The 23367-nt window shown below is 46.6% G+C and overlaps 1 protein-coding gene across 1 annotated transcript in view; it reads left to right on the top strand.

Moving 5' to 3' along the window:
* The window catches only part of WDR1 (WD repeat domain 1), a 51245-nt gene extending 29475 nt beyond the window's left edge, over positions 1-21770 (top strand). The window contains exons 10-15 of the mRNA XM_044296427.1: positions 238-394; positions 1694-1781; positions 3776-3886; positions 4855-5028; positions 18681-18825; positions 21185-21770. Coding sequence (XP_044152362.1) covers positions 238-394; positions 1694-1781; positions 3776-3886; positions 4855-5028; positions 18681-18825; positions 21185-21294 — 785 coding nt within the window. The 3' untranslated portion in view covers positions 21295-21770. The remainder of the gene's footprint in view (positions 1-237; positions 395-1693; positions 1782-3775; positions 3887-4854; positions 5029-18680; positions 18826-21184) is intronic.
* The last annotated feature ends 1597 nt before the right edge of the window (positions 21771-23367 follow it).

Genomic DNA, 23367 nt, shown 5'->3' with positions numbered 1-23367 from the left:
TCTGGACAAGAAACGGGAACCAGAGATGCTTAAAAAAGGGAACGCCCTTTCTCGGTTCTGTCTCCTGTCCTTAGGAGACAGGATGAATTGGAATTGCTGGAATAGCCCTGCGGGGGCCCCATTTCTCCACCAGAAGCCGCCGCTGTAGACTGGGGCCTGTTTCTGCTCCTGTTAGCTGCTCAGGTTTATTTTTTTTTACCTATATAATAATACATTTTTCTTAACAATTGACCATACATTATCTTGATGCTGAGACGGGGGAGAACGACACCTTTTCCGGTAAAGGCCACACAAACCAGGTGTCCAGTATGGCTATTGACGGCTCCGACCAGCTGGTCACTTGCAGCATGGACGATACAGTGCGTTTCACTAACCTCACGGACAAAGACTACAGGTTTGTATAGTGTATGAGCTCATGGTGCTTCTTTTTGTTAATATAAATATATATTTTTTAAAGATTAAAGGGGTTGAACAAATTTAGAAAATAGCCACGCTTGTCCTTTGGGTGTCTGGTATTGAAGCTCAGCTCCATTCAGTTTTTAGAAGAAGCAGCCATGGTTTCAGACAAGCCCTTTAAGTTTAATATATTGCACAGGATAACTCCTCACAGGGAAAAGCAATATTTGAAGAAGTAGATGGAGGACTGACTGTCTGTGCATAGTCTAAGGCAGGGATCGGCAACCTTCGGACTCCAGCTGTTGTGAAACTACGATTCCCAGCATGCTCCATTCATTTCTATGAGAGTTCTTAGAAGAGCAGAGCAAGTATGCATGCTGGGAGTTGTAGTGTCACAACAGCTGAAGTGCCGGAGGTTGCCTACCCATGGTCTAAGGCATAATGTTTGCAAAATGGCAACATATATTAAAGGTAACTTGTCAAGTTGAACATGGTGTCTGAGCTGCGAGCAGCATGTCGTAGAGCAGGAGGAGCGGAGCAGATTAATTGTTTTATGGGAAAAGATTCTGTGTTTTATACAGTTATATCCATGCTAATTCTGGACTTTGAAGTCCAGGAGACGGTCCTATCGGTGATTGACAGTCTTCCCTCCGACTGTGTATACAGAGAGAGCTGTCAATCACTGATAGGACCGCCTCCTGGACTTCAAAGTCTAGAATTTTCATATAAAACTATACATTAATCTGCTCAGCTCCTCCTGCTCTATAACCTGCTGCCTACAGATTACACTGCATTTTCGAGGTGACAGGTTCCCTTTAAACTAGACTGACAGAAAAGTGGGATCTCTTTAAGAGGATTTTCCCATGAGCAGCCCTTTTACTCTTTTTTGGGGGTCTGACTGCTGGTATCCCCAGCGATTAAGTGAACGGGGGGTGCTTTGTTCCCCTGTTTGAATGGAACAGCTAACGCACATGTCCATTCTACTCTATGGGACTGATGAGAAGCAGAGGACGACGCTCTGCTGCTTCTGGCAGTCCCATGAGTGGAGAGGTAGCGGACATGCAGCAGCCACTCCATTCAGATAGGGGAACACTGCACCCCTGTTCTCATGAGCGGTATGGGTCCCAGCAGCACTTAACACCAATCCTGTGGATAGGGAATTAGCGTTGATGGCTGGGAGAGTTCAGCTCTGAAGCCTGCAATAAATGCAGCCCTCCAAATATAGATGGGATCGGCGATTATGCTCACTTGCATTATATTTCAGTATTCTTATTTGTCTCTGTTCCTTCACTTTTAGCCCCCAGAATTCAGTGAAATTGGATGTTCAACCAAAGAGCGTGGCTGTCGGCACTGGAGGGTACACCGTCGCCGTGTGCATTGGCCAGGTACGCCCTTTACACCTTAGTCTGTGTGGTTCTGTTATGTCACTATCCTGGTTATTTCTGAGAGGCCTATAAAGAGGACCTGTCGCCACAAACGCCAATGCAATCTGAAAGCACCATGTTATAGAGCAGTAGGAGCGGAGCAGATTGATGTATATTTTTGTAGGGAAAGATTCAGTAAAACCTGTAACTTACACATTTATGTATTTTGCTTTTTCCACCTCCTGAGAGCAGCTATCAGTACAGGAGGGAGGGGTTATCAGTGACTGAAAACTACCTCTGTATACACATAGAATGCCGTCAGTCACTGATATCAGTACAGGAGGGAGGGGTTATCAGTGACTGACGGCATTCTATGTGTATACAGAGGTAGTTTTCAGTCACTGATGACCCCTCCCTCCTGTACCGATAGCTGCTCACAGGAGGTGGGAAAAAACTGATATAAATGTGTAAATGACAGGTTTTACTGCATCTTTTTCCCACAAAAATATGTATCATCTTGATCCTTAATATGGTGCTTTCAGATTGCATTGCATTTTTTTAGTGACAGGTCCTCTTTTAAGAAGAAAAGGAATTTTAGTTTTAAGAGAATTAAACTCCAATCTCGTATTCTATGGCCAAATGTAAGGGCTCATCCACTTGGACATATTATTGCCCCATTTTGTACTAAGCTGTAATAGCGACAGAATAAAAGTGTAGTATGCTCATATAGACTCTAGTGGAGAATATCCTCCGATCTACAGTGCCTGTGCAGATGCAGGCCCATGTGGGCACTGGACAGACAGCTCTACCACACGCAGGATCCCTAAGAACTTAAAGAGAACCTGTCATCAACTTTATGCTGACCTCACTGAGGGCAGCACAAAATAGTGACAGAAATGCTGATTTCAGCGGTGTGTCACTCGGTGGTTCCCAAGAACCAGCATCATTGCAGCCCAGGCCTTGAAAAGAGTCAGATCTACCTGAGAAGAGTCCTGGTTATTATAATCTCCTGCTCTCCTCACCCATCTGCTGATGATTGGCAGTTCTCTCCTAGAGAGAACTAGGTAGAAGGTGGTCAGTCATCAGAGGGTGGGCAGGAATTCATGAATAAACATGACTCTTCTCAGGTGGCCGGGACTCTTTTCCAGGCCCAGTCTGCAATGATTGTGATGTTGGTTCTCGGCAACCACTTACTTTTAATTTATAAATGACAGACCACTGAAATCAACTCGCCTGTCTCTACTTTATACTGCCGTTAGTGTGGGCAGCATAAAGTTGATGACAGGTTCCCTTTAACAAAATTAGTGAAATAATGTTTTTTTTTTTTTTTTTTTTAAAGCTATGTATTTGAGAATATATGACAATTTTATATCATGGTAATTCTGTATCCTGGTGGTCTTCATACCTATGGGCAGACCCTGACCTCAGGACACCTCCCTGATCTCTCAGCCTTCAGGGGCTGTGACACAATTATATTTTTTTGTGTACTTCTGAGAAGGTGGAAAGCAAGGAGGCTGAAACTGCACAGGGACATGATCTGAAGCCTACTCCCTCACCACTTAACGAGTAAATGTTTCCACCATGCGCTGTTTAATCAATACCACTGGCCATTAACTTTTATTGCACATGACCCTCACTGAGCAGCCCTTCTGCGGTATTTCTTTTGTTTTTGTTTTGTTTTTTTGCAGCTGGTTGTGAGTATTGTCCACTATGTAGGAAATAAAGTTTATTGAACCGATCGTTGTGTGCATAGGCTTGGTTAGAGAGGATGTGATTATATCCAGGGTGAAGTTCTGTGTTCTGCTCTGATCAGTAGTGAATATACCATTTTTATAGTGTGCGCTAACTGCATGGTCCATGTAGATGCTGCCCCTGACATCTGCTCTCCATGTACCACTTTTTGGAAGAGGTTTTTTAAAAAAACAGGCACATATAGGGAAGATAATTGCTCATTACACTATGACCTCCATTGACCAAGCCGGACATTGCTTCTGGTATGTTTTATGACTCCACAGATTGCGCTGCTAAAGGACAAGAGAAAGGTTTCCATCATTGATTCTCTGGACTATGAACCGGAAACTGTCGCCATTCACCCAGGCTCTGGGGACGTTGCAGTCGGCGGTGCGGTAAGTGCCTTGTCTCTTACTTTCTACCTGTGTGCTCTTAAGGCCCCTTGCAGACGAGCGTAAGTGGATTAGTTGCGGGTGCCTTCAGTGAAAAATGCACGATTTCGCAAGCAAGTACATTCAGTTTTGTTTGTCGCACAAGTGAAATACAATTTATTGCGTTTTGCACGTGCGTGATAAAAAACTGCTTACAAACAACATCTCTTAGCAACCATCTGTGAAAATCGCATCGCATCTGCACTTGCTTGAGGATGCGATTTTTGACGCAGCCTCATTCACTTCTATGGGGCCAGTGTTGTGTGAAAATCGCAGAATATAAAACATGCTGCGATTTTTCGCGCGACGCAAAAGTGATGCGTGAAAAACATTGCTCGTGTACACAGCCCCATTGAAATGAATGCAGATTCTGTACGGGCGCAATGCGTTCTCATTACGCTTCGCACCCGCGCGGAATACTCGCTTGTGTGAAAAGGGGCCTTAGGGTAAGGCCGTGCGGGCAGGGTTTTCTGCAATGGAATTGTGTTTTCATGTGGACTTTGCTGCAGATTGGAATTGGGTGCAATCCGCCCTGAAAATCCGCAGCATAAGCCAACACGCGACAGATAAAATCCACAGCGCAGGTCAACTTCTGCTTTTTAATTTTTCTGCAGCATGTGGATATAATTAAGTAAAATCTCATCCGCTGCTGGTACTGTAGTAGACCATGGATTTTCTGCCTGCGATTCTGTGGTTGACTATTAGGCCTCTAGGTGGCACTGTTGTAACTTCTAAGTAACAGCGAAGGATATAGTGGAAGCATCGGCTTTAATTATGTTTCAGACGCGCTTGTTTTCTTAGCACTAAAAGGGGTTGTCTCTTAAAGGCCTATGAATATCAGAGAGTGGAGGACTCCCACTCTGTGAGCCAAAATGGTTAATCAAAACATTACATGGACTTCCATTCATGTAACTGATTCTCTTTCTCGATAGGACGGCAATGTCCATCTGTATTCCATTCAAGGAAACTCACTGAAGGATGAGGGGAAGACTCTACCGATTAAGGCTGCTGTCACCAGCCTCGCCTATTCCAACGATGGTGCCTTTCTTGCTGCTACTGATGTGAACAGGGGTGTCACAGTCTTCACTGTTGCTGATGGATATGCGGTAGGTAGATTCTGATGGCTCAGAACACGCAGCGTGTCATATCGCCCAGATGGTTTATTGTAGCACAAGACGTTCACATTTAGTTTCAAGCTTCCGTGGCCAGTTCTTGCTACTGTTCCAGATTCACAAATAGATCATTCTTAGAAATGTCTACCGAGCAGCTGTTTTGGACCTTACGGCCCAAGCGTTTTTCTTTCTTTTTTCATCGTCGCATTCCAAGAGCTATAACTTTTTTTTTTAACTTTTCCATCTTTATAGCTTTTTGAGGGCCTGTTTTTTTAGGGAAAAATTTTAGTTTTTAACCCCTTAAGGACACAGGGCGTACAGGTACGCCCTTGTGCCCTGGTACTTAAGGACACAGGGCGTACATGTACGCCCTGTGCATTTTCGATCACTGCCGTGCGGCTGGCAGTGATCGGAACCCGGCGCCTGCTCAAATCATTGAGCAGGCACCTAGGCTAAATGCGCGGGGGGGTCCCGTGACCCCCCCATGTCGGCGATCGCGGCAAACCGCAGGTCAATTCAGACCTGCGGTTTGCTGCGATTTCTGCAGTTTCTGATCCCCGCGGTCCCTGACCGCGGGGATCAGAAACTTTAGGATTAAAAATGGTTTCCTGTATCCCTCCCCCCTGCACCCCTGAGTTATTCGAGCACGGTGGGAGGTGCAGGGGGAGGGGTGCGGGAGGCGGGCGGTGCGGTAGGCGGGATCGCGATCCCCCGCCCGCCTCCCATTGCGTAATCGTTGGCGTCTAGTGGGTATACCAGGGTGCCAGCACATTGCTGGCACCCTGGTATAAACGGCTGACATCGGTGATGCGATGTCAGCCGTTTAACCCTTTCCATACAGCGGTCCATACGGACCGCTGTATGGAAAAGGTTAACAGTAAGAAGGAGCTCCCTCCCTCTCCCATCGGGGGGCTGCTGTGCCTTTGCAGTCCCCCGAATGGAGAGGGAGAGAGCCCCCAGAGAGCCCCCCAAGCCCCGTCCTTACCCTTCCCCGTCTGCGCAGTTCTGGCCACTACTGAGCAGACGGGGAATGTTCCCATGGCAACAGGACGCCTTCTCAGGCGTCCTGCTGTCCATGGTTCTGAACAGATCTGTGCTGAAAGCATAGATCTGTTCAGACAAAGTGTAAGTAAAATACAGTACAGTACAATATATATTGTACTGTACTGTATTATGCAGACATCAGACCCACTGGATCTTCAAGAACCAAGTGGGTCTGGGTCAAAAAAAAGTGAAAAAAGTGAAAAATAAAGTAAAAATCAAAAAACACATTTATCACTGATTAAAAATGAAAAAAAAAAATTCCCTACACATGTTTGGTATCGCCGCGTCCGTAACGACCTGATCTATAAAACGGTAATGTTACTTTACCCGAACGGTGAACGCCATAAAAATAAAAAATTAAAAACTATGATGAAATTGGAATTTTGCCCACCTTACTTCCCAAAAAAGGTAATAAAAGTGATCAAAAAAGTCGCATCTACGCCAAAATTGTAACAATCAAACCGTTATCTCATCCCGCAAAAATCATACCCTACCCATGATACTCGCCCAAAAACTGAAAAAGTTATGGCTCTTAGACTATGGAAACACTAAAACATGATTTCTTTTGTTTCAAAAATGAAATCATTGTGTAAAACTTACATAAATAAAAAAAAAGTATACGTATTAGGTATCGCCGCGTCCGTATTGACCGGCTCTATAAAAATATCACATGACCTAACCCCTCAGATGACCACCGTAAAAAAATAAAAATAAAAACGGTGTAAAAAAAAGCCATTTTTTGTCATCTTCCGTCACAAAAAGTGTAATAGCAAGCAATCAAAAAGTCATGTGCACCCCAAAATAGTGCCAATCAAACCGTCATCTCATCCCACAAAAAATGAGACCCTACATAAGATAATCGCCCAAAAATTTAAAAAACTATGGCTCTTAGACTATGGAGACACAAACATTTTTTTTGTTTTAAAAATGAAATTATTGTGTAAAACGTACATAAATAAAAAAAATTGTATACATATTGGGTATCACCGCGTCCGTGACAACCTGCTCTATAAAATTACCACATGATCTAACCTGTCAGATGAATGGTGTAAATAACAAAAAAAAAAACGGTGCCAAAAAAGCAATTTCTTGTTACCTTGCCGCACAAAAAGTGTAATATAGAGCAACCAAAAATCATATGTACCCTAAACTTGTACCAACAAAACTGCCACCCTATCCCGTAGTTTCTAAAATGGGGTCACTTTTTTGGAGTTTCTACTCTAGGGGTGCATCAGGGGGCTTCAAATGGGACATGGTGTCAAAAAAACCAGTCCAGCAAAATCTGCCTTCCAAAAACCGTATGGCATTCCTTTCCTTCTGCGCCCTGCCGTGTGACCGTACAGCGGTTTACGACCACATATGGGGTGTTTCTGTAAACTACAGAATTAGGGCCATGAATAATGAGTTTTGTTTGGCTGTTAACCCTTGCTTTGTAACTGGAAAAAAAATATTAAAATGGAAAATCTGCCAAAAAAGTGAAATTTTGAAATTGTATCTCTATTTTCCATTAAATCTTGTGCAACACCTAAAGGGTTAACAAAGTTTGTAAAATCAGTTTTGTATACCTTGAGGGGTGTAGTTTCTTAGATGGGGTCACTTTTATGGAGTTTCTACTCTAGGGGTGCATCAGGGGGCTTCAAATGGGACATGGTGTCAAAAAACCAGTCCAGCAAAACCTGCCTTCCAAAAACCAAACGGCGCACCTTTCACTCTACGCCCCGCTGTGTGGCCGTACAGTAGTTTACGGCCACATATGGGGTGTTTCTGTAAACGGCAGAGTCAGGGCAATAAAGATACAGTCTTGTTTGGCTGTTAACCCTTGCTTTGTTAGTGGAAAAAATTGGTTAAAATGGAAAATTAGGCAATAAAATGAAATTCCCAAATTTCATCCCCATTTGCCAATAACTCTTGTGCAACAGCTAAAAGGTTAACAAAGTTTGTAAAATCAGTTTTGAATACCTTGAGGGGTGTAGTTTATAGAATGGGGTCATTTTTGGGTGGTTTCTATTATGTAAGCCTCGCAAAGTGACTTCAGAGCTGTAGTGGTCCCTAAAAATTGGGTTTTTGTAAATTTCTGAAAAATTTCAAGATTTGCTTCTAAACTTCTAAGCCTTGTAACATCCCCAAAAAATAAAATATCATTCCCAAAATAATTCAAACATGAAGTAGACATATGGGTAATGTAAAGTCATCACAATTTTTAAGGGTATTACTATGTATTACAGAAGTAGAGAAACTGAAACTTTGAAATTTGCTAATTTTTCCCAATTTTTGGTAAATTTGAAATTTTTTTTATGCAAAAAAAAATATTTTTTTTAACTTTATTTTACCAGTGTCATGAAGTACAATATGTGACGAAAAAACAATCTCAGAATGGCCTGGATAAGTCAAAGCGTTTTAAAGTTATCATCACTTAAAGTGACACTGGTCAGATTTTCAAAAAATGGCCTGGTCCTAAGGTGTAAAAAGGCTGTGTCCCTAAGGGGTTAATGGCGCCATTTTGGGGTACACACAACTTTTTGATCAACTTTTATTAACACTTTCTGGGGGGGGGGGGGGGAACAGCAATACTGCCACTGCGTTTTTGCGTTATAAATTTTAAGGCATTCATTTTTCGGTATAAGTAACTTAATATCTTTATTCTCTGGGTCAGTAGGATTACAATGATATTGCCGCAAATTTGCATTGCCGCTTCCCAAGACCCATAATTTTTTTTTTTTTCTCGCCCAGTTTCCTTGGGGGACACAGAAGACCTTGGGTATAGCTCATCTCCATAGGAGGCGTGACACTAAGTGAAAACTGTTAAGCCCCTCCTCCACAGCTATACCCTCAGCCTGGAGAGAGAGACTGCCAGTTTTTGCTTAGTGTCCAAGGAGGCAAGACACTCCCTGCTACTGCAGGGCTGATTCTCCTTGTTTAAATTTTGATTTTTACTTTTTTCTTTTCTTTTTGTTCCAGATCATCAGGGACAACAGAGTCGCACTAGACCTCTCTGTTTCTCCCGGGGTCGAGCTGCGCCAGTGCCGGTCACCGCACTGCTGCCTCCCCCACAGAAGGCAAGGTGGACCAGGGCAGCCCAGCTCCCCTGTATCCCGCCAGCGCAAGGGTCGCCCGCACGCCAAGCCCCTCTTCCAGCGTCCTGCCACTACGGTGCCAGTAGCTGAAGGGGCGACCCTGCTGGAATGGACCGAGGGTGAAGACGGCTATGGTGAGAGATTGGCTTCTCCAGCCCTACGACCCCCCCCCTTTCCACCACCACCACCACCCGGTCTCCTGCGGGCCTAACCCCCCCCCCCCATGGCCCATACTGTGCCTCTCTGAACAGCTTTCATAGCTGTGATGGTGAATGCCTTGCCTCTGATGGCAGAGGTCATGAGTTCGAATCCCTGGACAAACCTTAACCCTTCCACTGCTGGATCTAGGCTGGCCCCTGGGGTGCCGCAGGGCGGCAATCTGCTCCCTGCTCCCCCCCTCCCCCTCCTGGCCCCATAGGACATGCAGCTGCTGTCCCCCTTTATCTTTTGATGTCCCGCCGGTATATGATACTACGCGGGCACCCGATCTCGGGGTCCCCCCATCTCCTTACCGGAGCGTTGCTCAGGGCCTGGGGCCCGCTCCTGACAGACCTCGCCTCCGGCCGGCATGGACATTCCGGTGCGGCCGGGCGCCGCAATGACCTGCTGGGCCGCCATCGGGCCTGCGGGGCCGCAATTCCGGCACTCCATTTGGGCCCGACTCTTCCGGCCTGCGGGGTGGGCTCCCGCGGCCGGTTTAATGCGCCGCTCCGCCTCAGTCCCGGCGGTATATAATACTATGCGGCCCCGGTCGGCCGGGCGCCGCACAAATCTAGGCCCCGGCTTTACGGCCTACTAGGCCGCGAAATTCTGGCCTTTGTTGGAGGGGGCGGGTACTTCTCCAGGCGCGAATTCTTCCCGCCTGGGGCTTCCTCCGCCCCCAGTGGATCGCAGCGCCGGCCCCCAGGCCGGCTCCCTGTTAACCCTTTGGGTGCAGGCCGGCTCCCAATGGGCCTGTATGGTTGGCCACCCCTTTTTTCTCTTGCATCAAGAGAATCTGTGCCCCTATATGGTGGTTCCCCTTTAGCCTCAGAGAGGCTGTTTTAAATAAAAAAAAAAAAAAAAAAAATATGAAATAATAATGAATAAACAGATGTCTAACAGATTCTTGTGGGCTGCGCAGGACGCTGCAGCCTCATCGCAGTAGTGCTGCCTGTCTGCATGCCCCCCTTCCATAGGCAGCATGGTTTCGCGCTCCCAGCCTGCGTCGCTGCCAGGTGCATTTCCCCTTTTAGGCGGTTTCTTGCCCTCTCCCGGGATGCAGCGCGGGCCAAGTGCATGCGGTCAGTTCTGTAGGCAGCATTCGTCACCCTCTCCAGGTATGGTGCCTGCCATGGGCATGACCCCCCCCCCCCTCCCAGGCGGGATACTGCACTCTCCCTGGCTGCGGGCTGGCCCTGTGTATGACCTTCTTAGGCGGATTGCTGCAGGTTCACCGGATACGGTGCTGGCCATGTGCACGACCCCCTTCCATAGGCGGAACGCTGCACTCTCACTGGATTCGCTGCCAGCCGTGTGCGTGACCCCCTTCCATAGGCGGAATACTGCACTCTCACCGGATACGGTGCTGGCCATGTGCACGTCCCCCTTCCATAGGCGGAACGCTGCACTCTCACTGGATTCGCTGCCAGCCGTGTGCGTGACCCCCTTCCATAGGCGGAATACTGCACTCACCGGATACGGTGCTGGCCATGTGCACGTCCCCCTTCCATAGGCGGAACGCAGCACTCTCACTGGATTCGCTGCCGGCCGTGTGCGTGACCAACTTCCATAGGCGGAATACTGCACCCTCACCGGATACGGTACTGGCCATGTGCACGTCCCCCTTCCATTGGCGGAACGCAGCACTCTCGCTGGATTCGCGGTCGACCATGTGCGTGACCCCCTTCCATTGGCGGAACGCTATACTCTCACTGGATTTGTTGCCGATCATGTGCATGTCCCCCTTTTATTAGGCGGAAATCTGCACTCTCACCGGATGCGGTGCTGGCCAGGTGCACGACACGCTTCCATAGGCGGAACGCTGCACTTTCACTGGATTCGCGGCTGGCCATAGGCATGACCCCCTTCCATAGGTGGTATGCTGCACTCTCATTGGATTCGCTGCCGGCCTTGGGCACGCCTCCTTCCCTCAGGCGGCATGCATACACTCCCTCTGTCTGTGGTTGTTCTCTCGCCGGTGCGTTGCTGGCCATGTGCATGAACCCCTTCCATGGCGGGGTGCTTGCACTCTCGCTGGATCCGCTGTCAGCCATGTGCATGGCCCCTCTTCCGTGGGCGGTGTACGCACTCTCATTGGATTCGCATTCGCTGCCGGCCATGGGCATGCCTCCCTTCCTCAAGCGACATACACACATTCTCACTGACTGTGTTTGTCTCTCGCCAGTACGTTGCTGGCTATGTGCATGACTCCCGTACATGGCAGGGTGCTCTCACTCTCCCTGGATGAGATGCTGGCCATGTGCATGACGCCCGCTGCACGTGCAAGCGGGCGTCATGTTTACACATCGCACCAGCGCCGTACATGGGTGGAACGCTTGCACTCCCATTGGATTCGGTGCTGGCCTTGTGTGTGACCACCCCTCATTCCATGGGCGGACCTTTGCACGCTCATGAGATTCACGGCTGTCCTTGTACGTGCTGTGCTGTGCTGGACTTGTACATGTCCCCTTCATTGGCGGAGTGGTTGCACTCTCACAAAGTTCGGTGTTGGGGGAATTATTGCACGCTCTCTTAATGCTAGGATAACCCTGTGCATGTCCCCCTTTCACTAGGTGGACCTCCTGCGCTCCTGCAGGATTGTATGGTATGTCCTATGTCTCTGGAGTAGGTACGGCCTTAGGCGTCACCCCCTTTTGGGGTGGGCCTTTGCACTCTTGCCGACTGCAGTTTGCCAGGTACATTTCCCCTCTTTCGGGGCGGACTGCTTACGTTCCATCGCGTGCCATGCTAGGCTTATGCATAACTCCCTTTCAGGTTGCACTTTGCACTTCCATAGATGCTGGGGCACTCTGTGGCTGGCCCTCTTCTCTGAGTGACTTTTTTGCAGGGAGCGGCCGTTCTTGTGCGTTGTTTGGGCCGTTTATGCCTTCTCCTCCCGTAGGTGGGTTGGCCTTCTCACTGCTTACGGGGCTGCTCGTACGTATGCTTCCCCTCCTTTCCTGCGACATCCCTTTGTTCTCTTGGGTTACTTGCCGCAAGCCTTGCACTCGTCTCTACAGAGATCGTTCTGTCCACCTGACCCGGAGGGCTCTGTGCTCTCTACTGCACCGAGCTGGGTGGTACTCATTCATTTCGTTGGCCCTTCCTCCCGGGAAGTGTTCGTGGTTCCTAGATGCGTGCTGTTGTCTGCAGCGCCCCTCGGATTCTTCGTTGGCTCTGGCGGGACTATGGTTCCTTCGCCTATTACCATTTCCTCCTCTTCGGATGCAGTGTGGTATGAGTCCTTCCTCTTGGCGCCCTCTACGCTTCGGTCTGATCTGCTACCAGGTTCGGGCCACTCTTCTCGGGTAGATCACCCAACTTCTCTTGGATGCTCTATTACCCAGGTCCGGAGGACTTCCACCTTGGGTTCTTCAGGGTATTTGCCTTCTGCGAGGCGGTGAACCTGGCGTCTCACAGTGTAGCAGGGTTCTGCTTTTGGGCTGTCCTATGACTTCCCTGCTGCCCACTCCTCCTTTCGGTTGGGGGGTGTGATGCCGGCCTCTGTCTCGACTACCTTGTCTCGCCGGCTCTGTTTGGCTCCCCGTTCGGTACAGATCACGCCGATGTGGCTTCTGCCCGGCCAGGCTTCAGAGGCTGTTCCTTCACTGTCCTCCCCTCTGGGGGGAGCATGGTTGTTCATGTGGATGGTTCCGGTGTTCCTTTGGTCTCGTACTGTCTCCCTTGTTCACACTGGCTGTATTAGCTGTGTGCCTCTTGCTGGGTCTACCGCGTTCTGTCCTCCCGCTGGGTGCAGATTGCGTTTTCCATTCTAGGCTGTGGTCCTGCTGTAGACTTACCTTCTTGGTAACTTGGGGGGACTGCCCTTCGGTCCAGATTGTCCTTCGATCTCCCACACCAGGACTGTAGATAGTCTTCCTGTGGTGGCTACATAAGCATGGACTTTAGCCTGTCTTGTCCTGGCATCTGGCGGATGCTGGGCGGACCCTTCGGTTCCCTTCCGTCTGTCCTTCTGCTCCCCCACTCCGGGTGGATACGGGACAACGTTGCTCGGAGGCCGACGGGACCAGTTTTGCCGACCCTTCTGCCCGTGTTACTGGTCTGCGCCTGGTCACATTGGGTTTTTATCCGCTTGCCCAGGTGACTCCAGCGGGCTCGCTACTGTTCGCTCCTGGCTGTGTTTCGTCCAGGATCTGTCGTTGGACTTAGGGTTTTTTGTCTGGGTGTCGGTGGGTAGCTGGGCATTCCCCACTCTGCCCTTCTCCCCCCCATGGTTCTGTCTTTCTCCAGTCCGGCCTGGACCTGGGACTGGGACTCCTTTGCTTGAAGTGTCAAGTGTCGGCGCTGTCCTTCCTCTTCCAGCGTTCCCCGGCCCTCGGGGCCTGTCCAGACCTTCTTCCTCGGAGTGGCTCTTTGGTTCCTCTGTACTGTACTCTCGGCGCTCCAATCTTGTCCTTGGAGCCGTTACAGGAGTTCTCTCTACCCCTTCTGTCCTGTACGGTTGTGTTCCGTATCAGTCGTGTCTCTGACGGGTGCCGGAATGGCCCCTTTTTTTGTTACGAGCTTTGTCTTTTCCAGGACAGGGCTGTTCTGCATCCCGTTTCTTCCTTCCTTCCTTCCTTCCTTCCTTCTGAAGGTGGTGTTTGCCTTTCGCTTCAACACCTCACCTATTTGGACGTTGTTTGGGCCTTGCCGTTTTTACTTGGAGATCTCCGACTCTTGCAGACGTTCGGCCTCTTGGGTTTCCAGGAGGGCTGTGCATAGGGTTGACAGACTCCAGGGTGGTTTTCCTCCGCTTGATCAGATTGGCTATTGCTGAGGTTACCGCACCAAGGGCAGGATTCTGTCTTTGGTGTCACCGTTCCTTTCACCAGAGCGGTCGGTGCCTCCTGGGCCGGAGGCATTGGGCTTCGGCCGTGCATTTGGGCACGGCGGCCACAGGTCTGCCTTGCACGCCTTACTGAGTTCTACAGGGTGCATACTCTGACTTTGGCAGATGCTGCCTTACCCCGCCTGGGTTTACAGGCGGCGGTTCATTGATGCCTTTCGGGTGCTTCACCTTGGTGCTGTGGTCCCTCCCCCTTTTGGACTGCTTTTGAACGTCCCAAGGTCTTCTGTGTCCCCCAAGGAAACTGGGCGAGAAAACGAGATTTTTGTATAACTTACCAGTAAAATCTCTTTCTCGCTCTTTCCTTGGGGGACACAGCACCCACCCATTCATTGTTTTTTCTCTGTACGTTTTCCAAGTTTTTGTTACCCGTTGGGTAGTTGGCTTGTTGGTTCCTTGTTGGACTTTGCCTTTTCTCACTGCTTGGACACGCAACTGGCAGTCTCTCTCTCCAGGCTGAGGGTATAGCTGTGGAGGAGGGGCTTAACAGTTTTCACTTAGTGTCACGCCTCCTATGGAGATGAGCTATACCCAAGGTCTTCTGTGTCCCCCAAGGAAAGAGCGAGAAAGAGATTTTACTGGTAAGTTATACAAAAATCTCGTTTTTCTCCTGTGTTGTGCGAGGGCTTGATTTTTGCGGGACGACTTGTGTTTTTTTTTTATTGGTATCATTATGAAGTTTTTTTGGTGGCAACTAAGAATAAATTAGCAATTCTGTCATTGTTTTTTTTTTTTTTTTTGCAAGGACAATAACAGACAATACCAGACAATATTCAGATTGATTATCATTATCCCTATAGTGCATTGCATTTTAATGACAGTGCTATACTGACATTGACAAGCAAGCTGCGCCACAGAGGCGCAGCCTGCTGGAAACTACTCAAGGCAGGCTTGGGGCCTTCATAAGACCCCAGCCTGCCTTTACACACATCGGCACTCTGCGATCGTATTTGCGGGGTGTTGATGGGAGACAGAGGGAGTCTCTGTCCGGGCTTTACTTGTGGCGGGCGCCATTGCCCGCAGCATGTAAAGCGTCAAAAAGCCCGGATACTCACTCCTGCCGGTCTGGGCTGTTGGAGAAGGGCCTCGGCTCATGTGAGAGCCGGGTTGCCGCTTCCCACTGCACGGGAGACCTGTGCAGTGTCTGGAGTAGGCCACCGTAAAAAATCAGCAGCCCAGCCTAAGGCATCTTAGCGACCGCCATAAATGGGCTTATGGGTGGTCACTAAGGGTTAAAGGGATTCTCTCAGCTCTGAAACATCCCCCAAATTAGAGTAAGCCGTTATGCAGTGTAACTTAAGTCCATTGAAGTAATGTGTATCTTTATACTCCCTTTCTTTCTATTGCTGTGCTCCCCCTAAACCAGCAGTAAAATGCATTGAGAGGAGTCCCGAGCTCGCGCACAATGGAGAGGACGCCAGCCATTTTTTGCCAGATTGTGAGCGTACAGCTCTGGAAGGAAAGAGAGTATGGAGATACAAATTACACAGTCGGACTCTGCGTCACTTGCACTCCACTTAGTTTAGCTTGGGGTATGTTTCGGAGCTGACTGATTCCCTTTAACTCTTATATTATTCATTAATATCCATTTTACTGACAAAGTGAATCTTTAGAGGTCTTGTCCCATTAAAATAACTTATTCCCTATTCACAGGATAGGGGATAAGTGTTTGATTTATGGGGTCTGACTGCTGGGACCATACCGGTCATAAGAAAGGAAGCTTGTGCTCCCCATTTGGAACATGCGTGTGCGCCACTCCATTCAACTCTGGTACTGCCAAAGATGGCTACAGTACAAGCTCTTGGGTGTGTACAGCAGTGCGTATGGGTGACTGCAGCTTCATTTAAATGGGAGAGCTCAGGCCCCTATACTTGTGATTCCCAGGGGCCCTAGAGGTCAAACTTGTCTGATCAGATACTTAGGTGGTCATTTATTAGGACCAGCATTTTGGATTGCCAATCTGAATAAACCCCATGCGCTGGTTGATCCGCCGCAGTTATGTAGCGGCACCAGTTTAAATCTTCGCCAACTTCCTAAATGACCCCCTTGTTCCATATCTTGTTGATGGGGGGGATAAGATGTCTTAATAGGGCAATCCTTTTTACATTTCTTCAATTCATCCAGAATTAAAAAATATCTAAGCATCTCCTAGTTTGGTGTATACAGCTCCTGTGCAGACCTGTGTGTCTCCATGTTAAGAAGACCCTGCGTAGTCTGATCCTGCAGTCACACTCCATACCATCTGTCCCTCACTTCTTACTTACATTTGGTAGGTCAGAACGAAGCATGGGAAAATTGGATAACCGTATCATTAGCGGGTGAGACTACAGAATTTGTAGTCTGTTACCTGTGTCCAGATCTGCTTAGGAGTGGTAGACGCAAACAGAAGTTTTTGTTAAGATTATCTGTAAAGTTGCTTCATATATATTTTTAATTTGGACCCATAGAATAATATGACCTTCCTTTTTTTACCTTTTTGCTCCTGGGAAATATTCATGTTTGACATGCATAATGAAATAAAAAAATAAAAATTATACTCCCAAACCCATATATTGTCCTGACATTGTGCAAATTCACCCCATGTACGTCATCATGTAATTTCGCATTAAAGCTTAACTAAAAAAAATCCTAAAAGTTTTGATTCAAAAAGAGCATGAGATGCATAAACCCTCCTAAAATAAAAGTATGAGATGTGAAATGTTTATATTTGTCACTTATGCCTGCTTTTACAAGCCGAAATTATCGCATCACAAGGGCCAGACGCCAAAAATGTCCCTCATGCAGATGCTGGTAAATAATGAGTTAACAAGTTGCCTTATTAGGCGCAGGGGGGATTTTTAGCTGTTCAACTGTTTATCAACTTATGTATTTAGAAGCGCCATTAGATCCATGGTGCGGTACCTATAAGAGGGGTGTACATACATAATATAAAACACAAGTGCAATAGACAAACTTGTCAACAGATGGGGAGAGGGCCCTGCCCACGAGAGCTTACAATCTAAAAAAACAAAACAGGGAGGGGTGATGAGATGAAGAAAGATTCCTGTATCACTCACATGTGGTTACTGGAGGCTGTACTGTAATAGCGGTTGTACGTAACAGGTTGTGATATTTCTTGCAGCTTTCTCTTAAATCCACACACAACCAGAAACTAAAACCTTTTAGCACTGGAGCAATAGGCAAACATGCGTTTGAAACAGCAGAAACCGGCGGCTAATTACTGATCGCGGTAATTTAAAGCCTTTAGATGCTGTGGTCAAGCTTGCCCTTCTGGGCTTCTTATCCGCATCCTCTGTGGCCAATGAGGATGCCAGTAATTGGTTTCATTACGCCCAGCCTCGCTGAAGAGGCTGAGATGAGCAATAGTCAGTAATAAATGCATTTAAAAAATCCATGATTGTTTAAAATAAAAAAAAAAGGATTTTGTACGCTTAAATACGAGCTTCATAATCATTACAAAAAAGTAAAAAAATAAAATAAAAAAAAATAAACAACTTTCATTTGGATTTTTTTTTACCGCTTCCCACTACATTGTATGCCATAATTTAATTTAAAAGTTATGGCTCAAGGAAGATGGGTAAGAAAAATAAAACGCTAAAACAAAAAAAACCTCCAATATCCTATGTATTAATCCGGCTTCCAGTTGTACCCCAATTATTGTAGCTACAGCTTTGATACTTAGTATTTAAAGGGGTTCTGCAGTTTGTTTAAACTGATCTATCCTCTGACCCCCGCCGATCAGCTGTTTGAGAAGGCAGCGGCGCTGGCAGTAGCGCCGCTGCCTTCTCAGAGTTTACTGCAGGCCCAGTGACGTCATGACTAGGATCAACTGGCCTGGGCGCAGCTAAGCTCCATTCAAGTGAACAGAGCTTAGCCCCACCCAGGCCAGTTGATACAAGTCGTGACATCACTGGGCCTGCAGTAAACAGTGAGAAGGTCGCGGCGCCGCTGCCTTCTCAAACAGCTGATCAGCGGGTGTCCCTGGTGTCGGACCCCCGCCGATCAGATGCTGATGATCTATCCAGAGGATAGATAATCAGTTTAAACAAACTGCAGAACCCATTTAAAGTCGTGACGTATTGTATCAAATCTCCTTTGCTGTACTGATGCTTCTGAATAGCTTCACGTTATTAGTGTAGCCAGTGTAGACTTCTGCAGGACCATGCTCTACCTCCCTATGCCTCCAGGCCTTGTGTTTCAGATTCCACAAGAGTCTGACAGATAGCGGCATGCTACTCTACATTGGATGCTATATTACAGACAGTATAATCTTGTAATATGGACCAACATATGGCATCACGGGGACGACGGGTGCTCACATTTTGCAGGTTTTTCGTTGCATGACTAAAAGCCCCTCCTGACAATGTGCTCTGTGGCTAGTTAAAGAAAAAGCTCTGATTCCCTGTAACGGATGTTTAACCTGTGCGTGCCTCACATGCTTATTGTTGGTTGTAATTTTGCGCTTTGTTGCTCACCAGGAGAAGGACCGCTATTATGGGCACCATGCAAAGGTAGTCTGTGTGGCCTGGTCACCCGACAATGAACATTTTGCCACTGGGGGTATGGATATGATGGTTTTTGTATGGACCGTGAGTGATTCAGATAAGCAGCTCAAAATGCCAGGTAAGACTCTTACCAATGAGTAACTGATTGTAACTTGTAAAAAAAACTGTAGCATAGGGGGGAAAAAGTCACGAAATTTGCCTTGTTACTCTAAATGAACTAATAAATTAAACTGAACAGAACATGTTATCCACTAGGGGGCATTCTTATATTGTAATATGTTCTGTGCAATTATTATTAGGGACGAGCGAATCGGCTTCGTATGAACATCCAAAGTCGATTTGCATAAAGCTTCGTTCTAATACTGTACCACTTGGAACCGAACCCGAGTAATGGTTCGGGAAATGTTTTTTTTTTTTTTTTTTTTACTGTACAAATTAATTTATGAAGTTTATTGTGTGAAGCAATAACTTCACCTCATCGGAGCCAATACATTCTAATACTGTACGGAGCTCCTGCTCCGTACAGTATTAGAACAAAGTTTTATGCAAATCGACTTCAGATGTTTCATCCGAAGTTTCGCTCGTCCCTAATTTATTATTTATTTGAAAGCACCATTAATTCCATGGCGCTGTATGTCCAGCCAGGGTTACACAAATATCAAAAAATACAACAGACTGGTACAGAGGAGTAACATACCCTGTCCACAAGAGCTTACAATCTACAAGAATCTACAGCTGTGTGCACATGTGGTTGCTGTTCATGTATACATATGTACTAGTATAGTTATGACCCACAACACTGGACACAGTAACGCAAACCTCAATCTCACATTTAGGCACTCTTCTCATGCTTGGGGGAAAAACATATTCATTTGATCAATACCCTAGACTTATGTTAAGAGGTTAACATTGATAGTGTCTAGCTTGCCTAACTCTACTCATTGCTTAAAAAAAAAAAAAAAAAGTTCTCTTTGCAACTTGACACCCATCAGATTGGACCAAATACCAAGACCAAATGGAAAATATTACTCTGGTGACTTCTGACATTTCTATAAGGTGGAAGTCAGTGTATGGAGCCAGCTGTGTTATACAACTGACACCTGCCTGCAACAGCCTCGGGCAGCATCTAAATGGTGAAGGCCCCTTTACACTTCTCAGTTGAGAAGACGATTGTCAAGAAGGAAGCATTCCTTCCCAACAATCTACTGCTCGCCAGTGGAGAAGACCACTGCTTTTACATGCGGCAATCTCCCCCACACCATGATTTAAGTGACTACATGAAAGATCCAATTACCCGATGAATGAGAGTTTTGCTCATTCGACAGGTAGTTGGCGGCACCTTTGCACCGGCAGATTATCGCCAACTATCTTTGTACGAATGCTTGTTGGCGATGATCTGCCTGAACATCTGGCGGTGTACAGGAGCCGTTAGACAGAGCAAGGGGCCTTCCAGTCTTGAAAGATGGGGGTAAAAAAAAAAAAACTATTTGCAATAAAAAAAGAAAAAAACTGCCTGTGATCAAAAGGGTTAAAACAAATGTGCCCCCTTGTGTACAAATTTCTGGCTTCTCACTTGTAGAGATTGAGATCTGTTCTAACATCTAGCGGGGGTCTCTGTACAAAAGTTTGTGGTACCATGCTTGTTTTGGGTCTGTGTTGGCCTTGCTTGGCTTCATGTGACATTGGATAAATGAAGCCCAATTACAGCATAGATAAAATTTTTCAAGAGCAATTAAAGCTGAGCTCTGGTTGCTGTGGGCATCTAATCTCGGCCGGACCGAAGGATGACGCAAGGGAATAGGAGGGCAGGCAGAGGAGCCTGGGCTCTAACACAGTGAACGCCGCCCCTGGGCACTTGCGAGTGCTCATTTGCATATCAATCAAAGTTAGTTTTTCCAGCTTCTGCAGGTGTAAAGACAGACAAAGGTACCATAACATTCATGTATAGGTGTGCGATAGGACAATGTAAGCGCTGTATATGGCCATATGGAGGGGACAGACTCCCTTTAAGATCTATCATGTGACTTATAAATGAAGGTCTATTTACATGGGCCGTGATTGGGTACAAACCATTGGGCCCGCTTGTTTAGCTGCAGCAGTCATCTTCTCTTTATGCGGATGGATGATCATTAATATGATCGTTCATCACCATGCTACGATCATTCATCCCTGTACAGCTTCATTGTTTGTCGACTGCAAATACCCGTTTACACAGGGCTACGTGCTGCCCACAAACAATGATTTAATGTGGTGCATGAACGAGCATTTTGCTTGTTTGTCAGGTGATCAGTAGTTTATGCGATCAGGTGATCGGCAGGACATTGACATGGATCAGTTATTATTTGTTCCTAATAATTTGCTAAAAGAAGTGACCCCATTGCATGTAGTTTTAGCAGATGGCGCACTGCAACTACTGCACATTTCGAATGGCATGAAACGACCTTACTAACTGACCTCCCCCTTTTTAAATTTTACAGATACCCATCGGCTACACCACGTCAGCGGTTTGGCTTGGCTGGACGAGCACACACTGGCCACCGTGTCCCACGATGCTTGTGTCAAACAATGGACAGTCACCTACAAATGAGGACGGAGTATATACTGGCAGGACACGGCTAGGACTACTGCAATTGGAAATTCTATTATAAAAAAAAAAATTATATATATATTTCTGTTCTATGCTCCGTGGTTACGTGGCTGCATTCTCATTCTGCAGACATAAATGGTGTGTCTGTCTATAACCCATGTACTTTCAAAAAACAAAAAAAAAGCTTTAGTCAGTGACTGCTTGCAGATGAATAGCACTTACATGTCAGATTCTATCATTGACATTCCAGAGGTAACAGGCCAAATACTGTAGCACTCGCAGGCGGGAGAGACTGTACTGCGCGCTGTACTTTCCGTATCGGCTGCCATGGTGACAATAGTTGTGATCTATTTTTACAATCCTGGTGTGCATCTACTGTGTTTTCTTGCTCTGCTTGTCCATGAAACTGTTGCCTCAAAAAAAAAAAAAAAAAACCCTTCAGATGATAACAGAAAATAAACTTTTTTTTTAATGTATAATTTCCTTCTGCTTTGTGTGTGGGTCTCTTCTAATGCTAAGGAGTTGGTGACTTCCTGGATATTACCGTGTAATTGGGTTCTAATTCTATATCTAAATGCAAGTAATCAATTACAGAGATTGTACCATCCGACGCACATGGGATTTGGATTAGGTAAACCTATTCTGACGTGTCCTTCCTTACCTTTCATTTGACTCTAAGATGTCTCGAGATGACCAGCTTTTAAAAAAATAAAAAGTAAATAAATTCTCAGTACTCTGTCACGAAATGTCTACGCAGTGTTTCTGTTCCACCCAGTGGTTGGGATGTAAATTGCAGCCTGTCGAGGGTTTTGCGCTAGCCTGTTTTTGATATTGTATTGAGTTTGTTTCATGAGAAATTGATGTCTTTAACCAACATTGAGGAAAGATGCCATATTTTCCGCACTATAAGACTCACCAGACCGTAAGACGCATCCCAAGTTTAGACAACATAAAATTTAGTAAAAAAAAAAAATATTTTCAACTTATTAAAGCTTCTCTGGTGGTTTATTGAAGCTGTCCGTAACTTGCACAGCTCTGCTACACAGCTGACTCTATCTATCTCTCTATCTACCATATACACACAGCACTGCTACATATACATCTCTCTCTCTCAGGGCTCATGCACACGACCATTGTTGTTTTGCAGTCTGTTTTTCACGGACCCGCTGTTCCGTATCTGATTTAAGTCCTCTTCCATTCCGTCATTCCGCAAAACATATCCGTATGCGATCAGTTTTTTGCGGATTGGAAACTGAAACAGTAACTTGAATAAATAAACCAGCACTCCTCATCCAAAACGCATCTAAGACCAAGAACTTGAGTGGGTAAAATGTATTCGAATAAATGGTAAAAATCTGAATATGAAAGATAATGATACTGCGCTCTGGGACTAGATATGGTTGAATGTAATGGGGAATGGCAGGGTTAAAGCTTGTACTACCTATAATATGGCACACAAGTATACATCAACCCGGTTATCTTCCTGAAACAAACAGTGTACCTGCATTTGGGTATGTAGATTCCTGCTCGATGCGGTAGCTGCACCTTCCTGGAGTCAGGGATTGCCGATTTACACCGATGTAGATTCGCCGATTCACTGATGCCGGAGTCCGGGATGTGCGTCTGTCAGTGTTCCGTGTAGCTGGCGTGCCGCTTCGCGCCCTGGCCGGTGGCGCGATGCTGCAGCAGGAAGGGGTTGGACAATTTTCTGCGCTCACTAGGAGCAGTGAGTGATGTCACTACCGCGGTCGTCAGTGACCACAAGTGCCAAGGATCTCTGGCCAACGCGTTTCGAACAGAAGCTGTTCTTCATCAGGGAGTGTTACATGGCTACTAACGCTCTCTATTTATACGCTCATTGCCCAGCTACTAAAAATTAACCCCTTCTGTGCCATTACTATACGGATCTACCAATCTGGCTATTCAAAAGCGAACAGCTCTATTTCAGCATTCAAACCATTTGGCATTAATTAATGTGTCCATATTAAATATCCATTTTGCCTCTACTCTGGATATTTCTTTAATATAGTCGCCACCCCTTTTATTTCTCTGTATTATTTCCACCCCACAGAA

The sequence above is a fragment of the Bufo gargarizans genome, chromosome 1 (genome assembly GCF_014858855.1).
Source record: "Bufo gargarizans isolate SCDJY-AF-19 chromosome 1, ASM1485885v1, whole genome shotgun sequence".
Taxonomy (NCBI): domain Eukaryota; kingdom Metazoa; phylum Chordata; class Amphibia; order Anura; family Bufonidae; genus Bufo; species Bufo gargarizans.
Note: the sequence above shows the minus strand (reverse complement) of the source record. Positions and strands in the feature narration are given on the sequence as shown.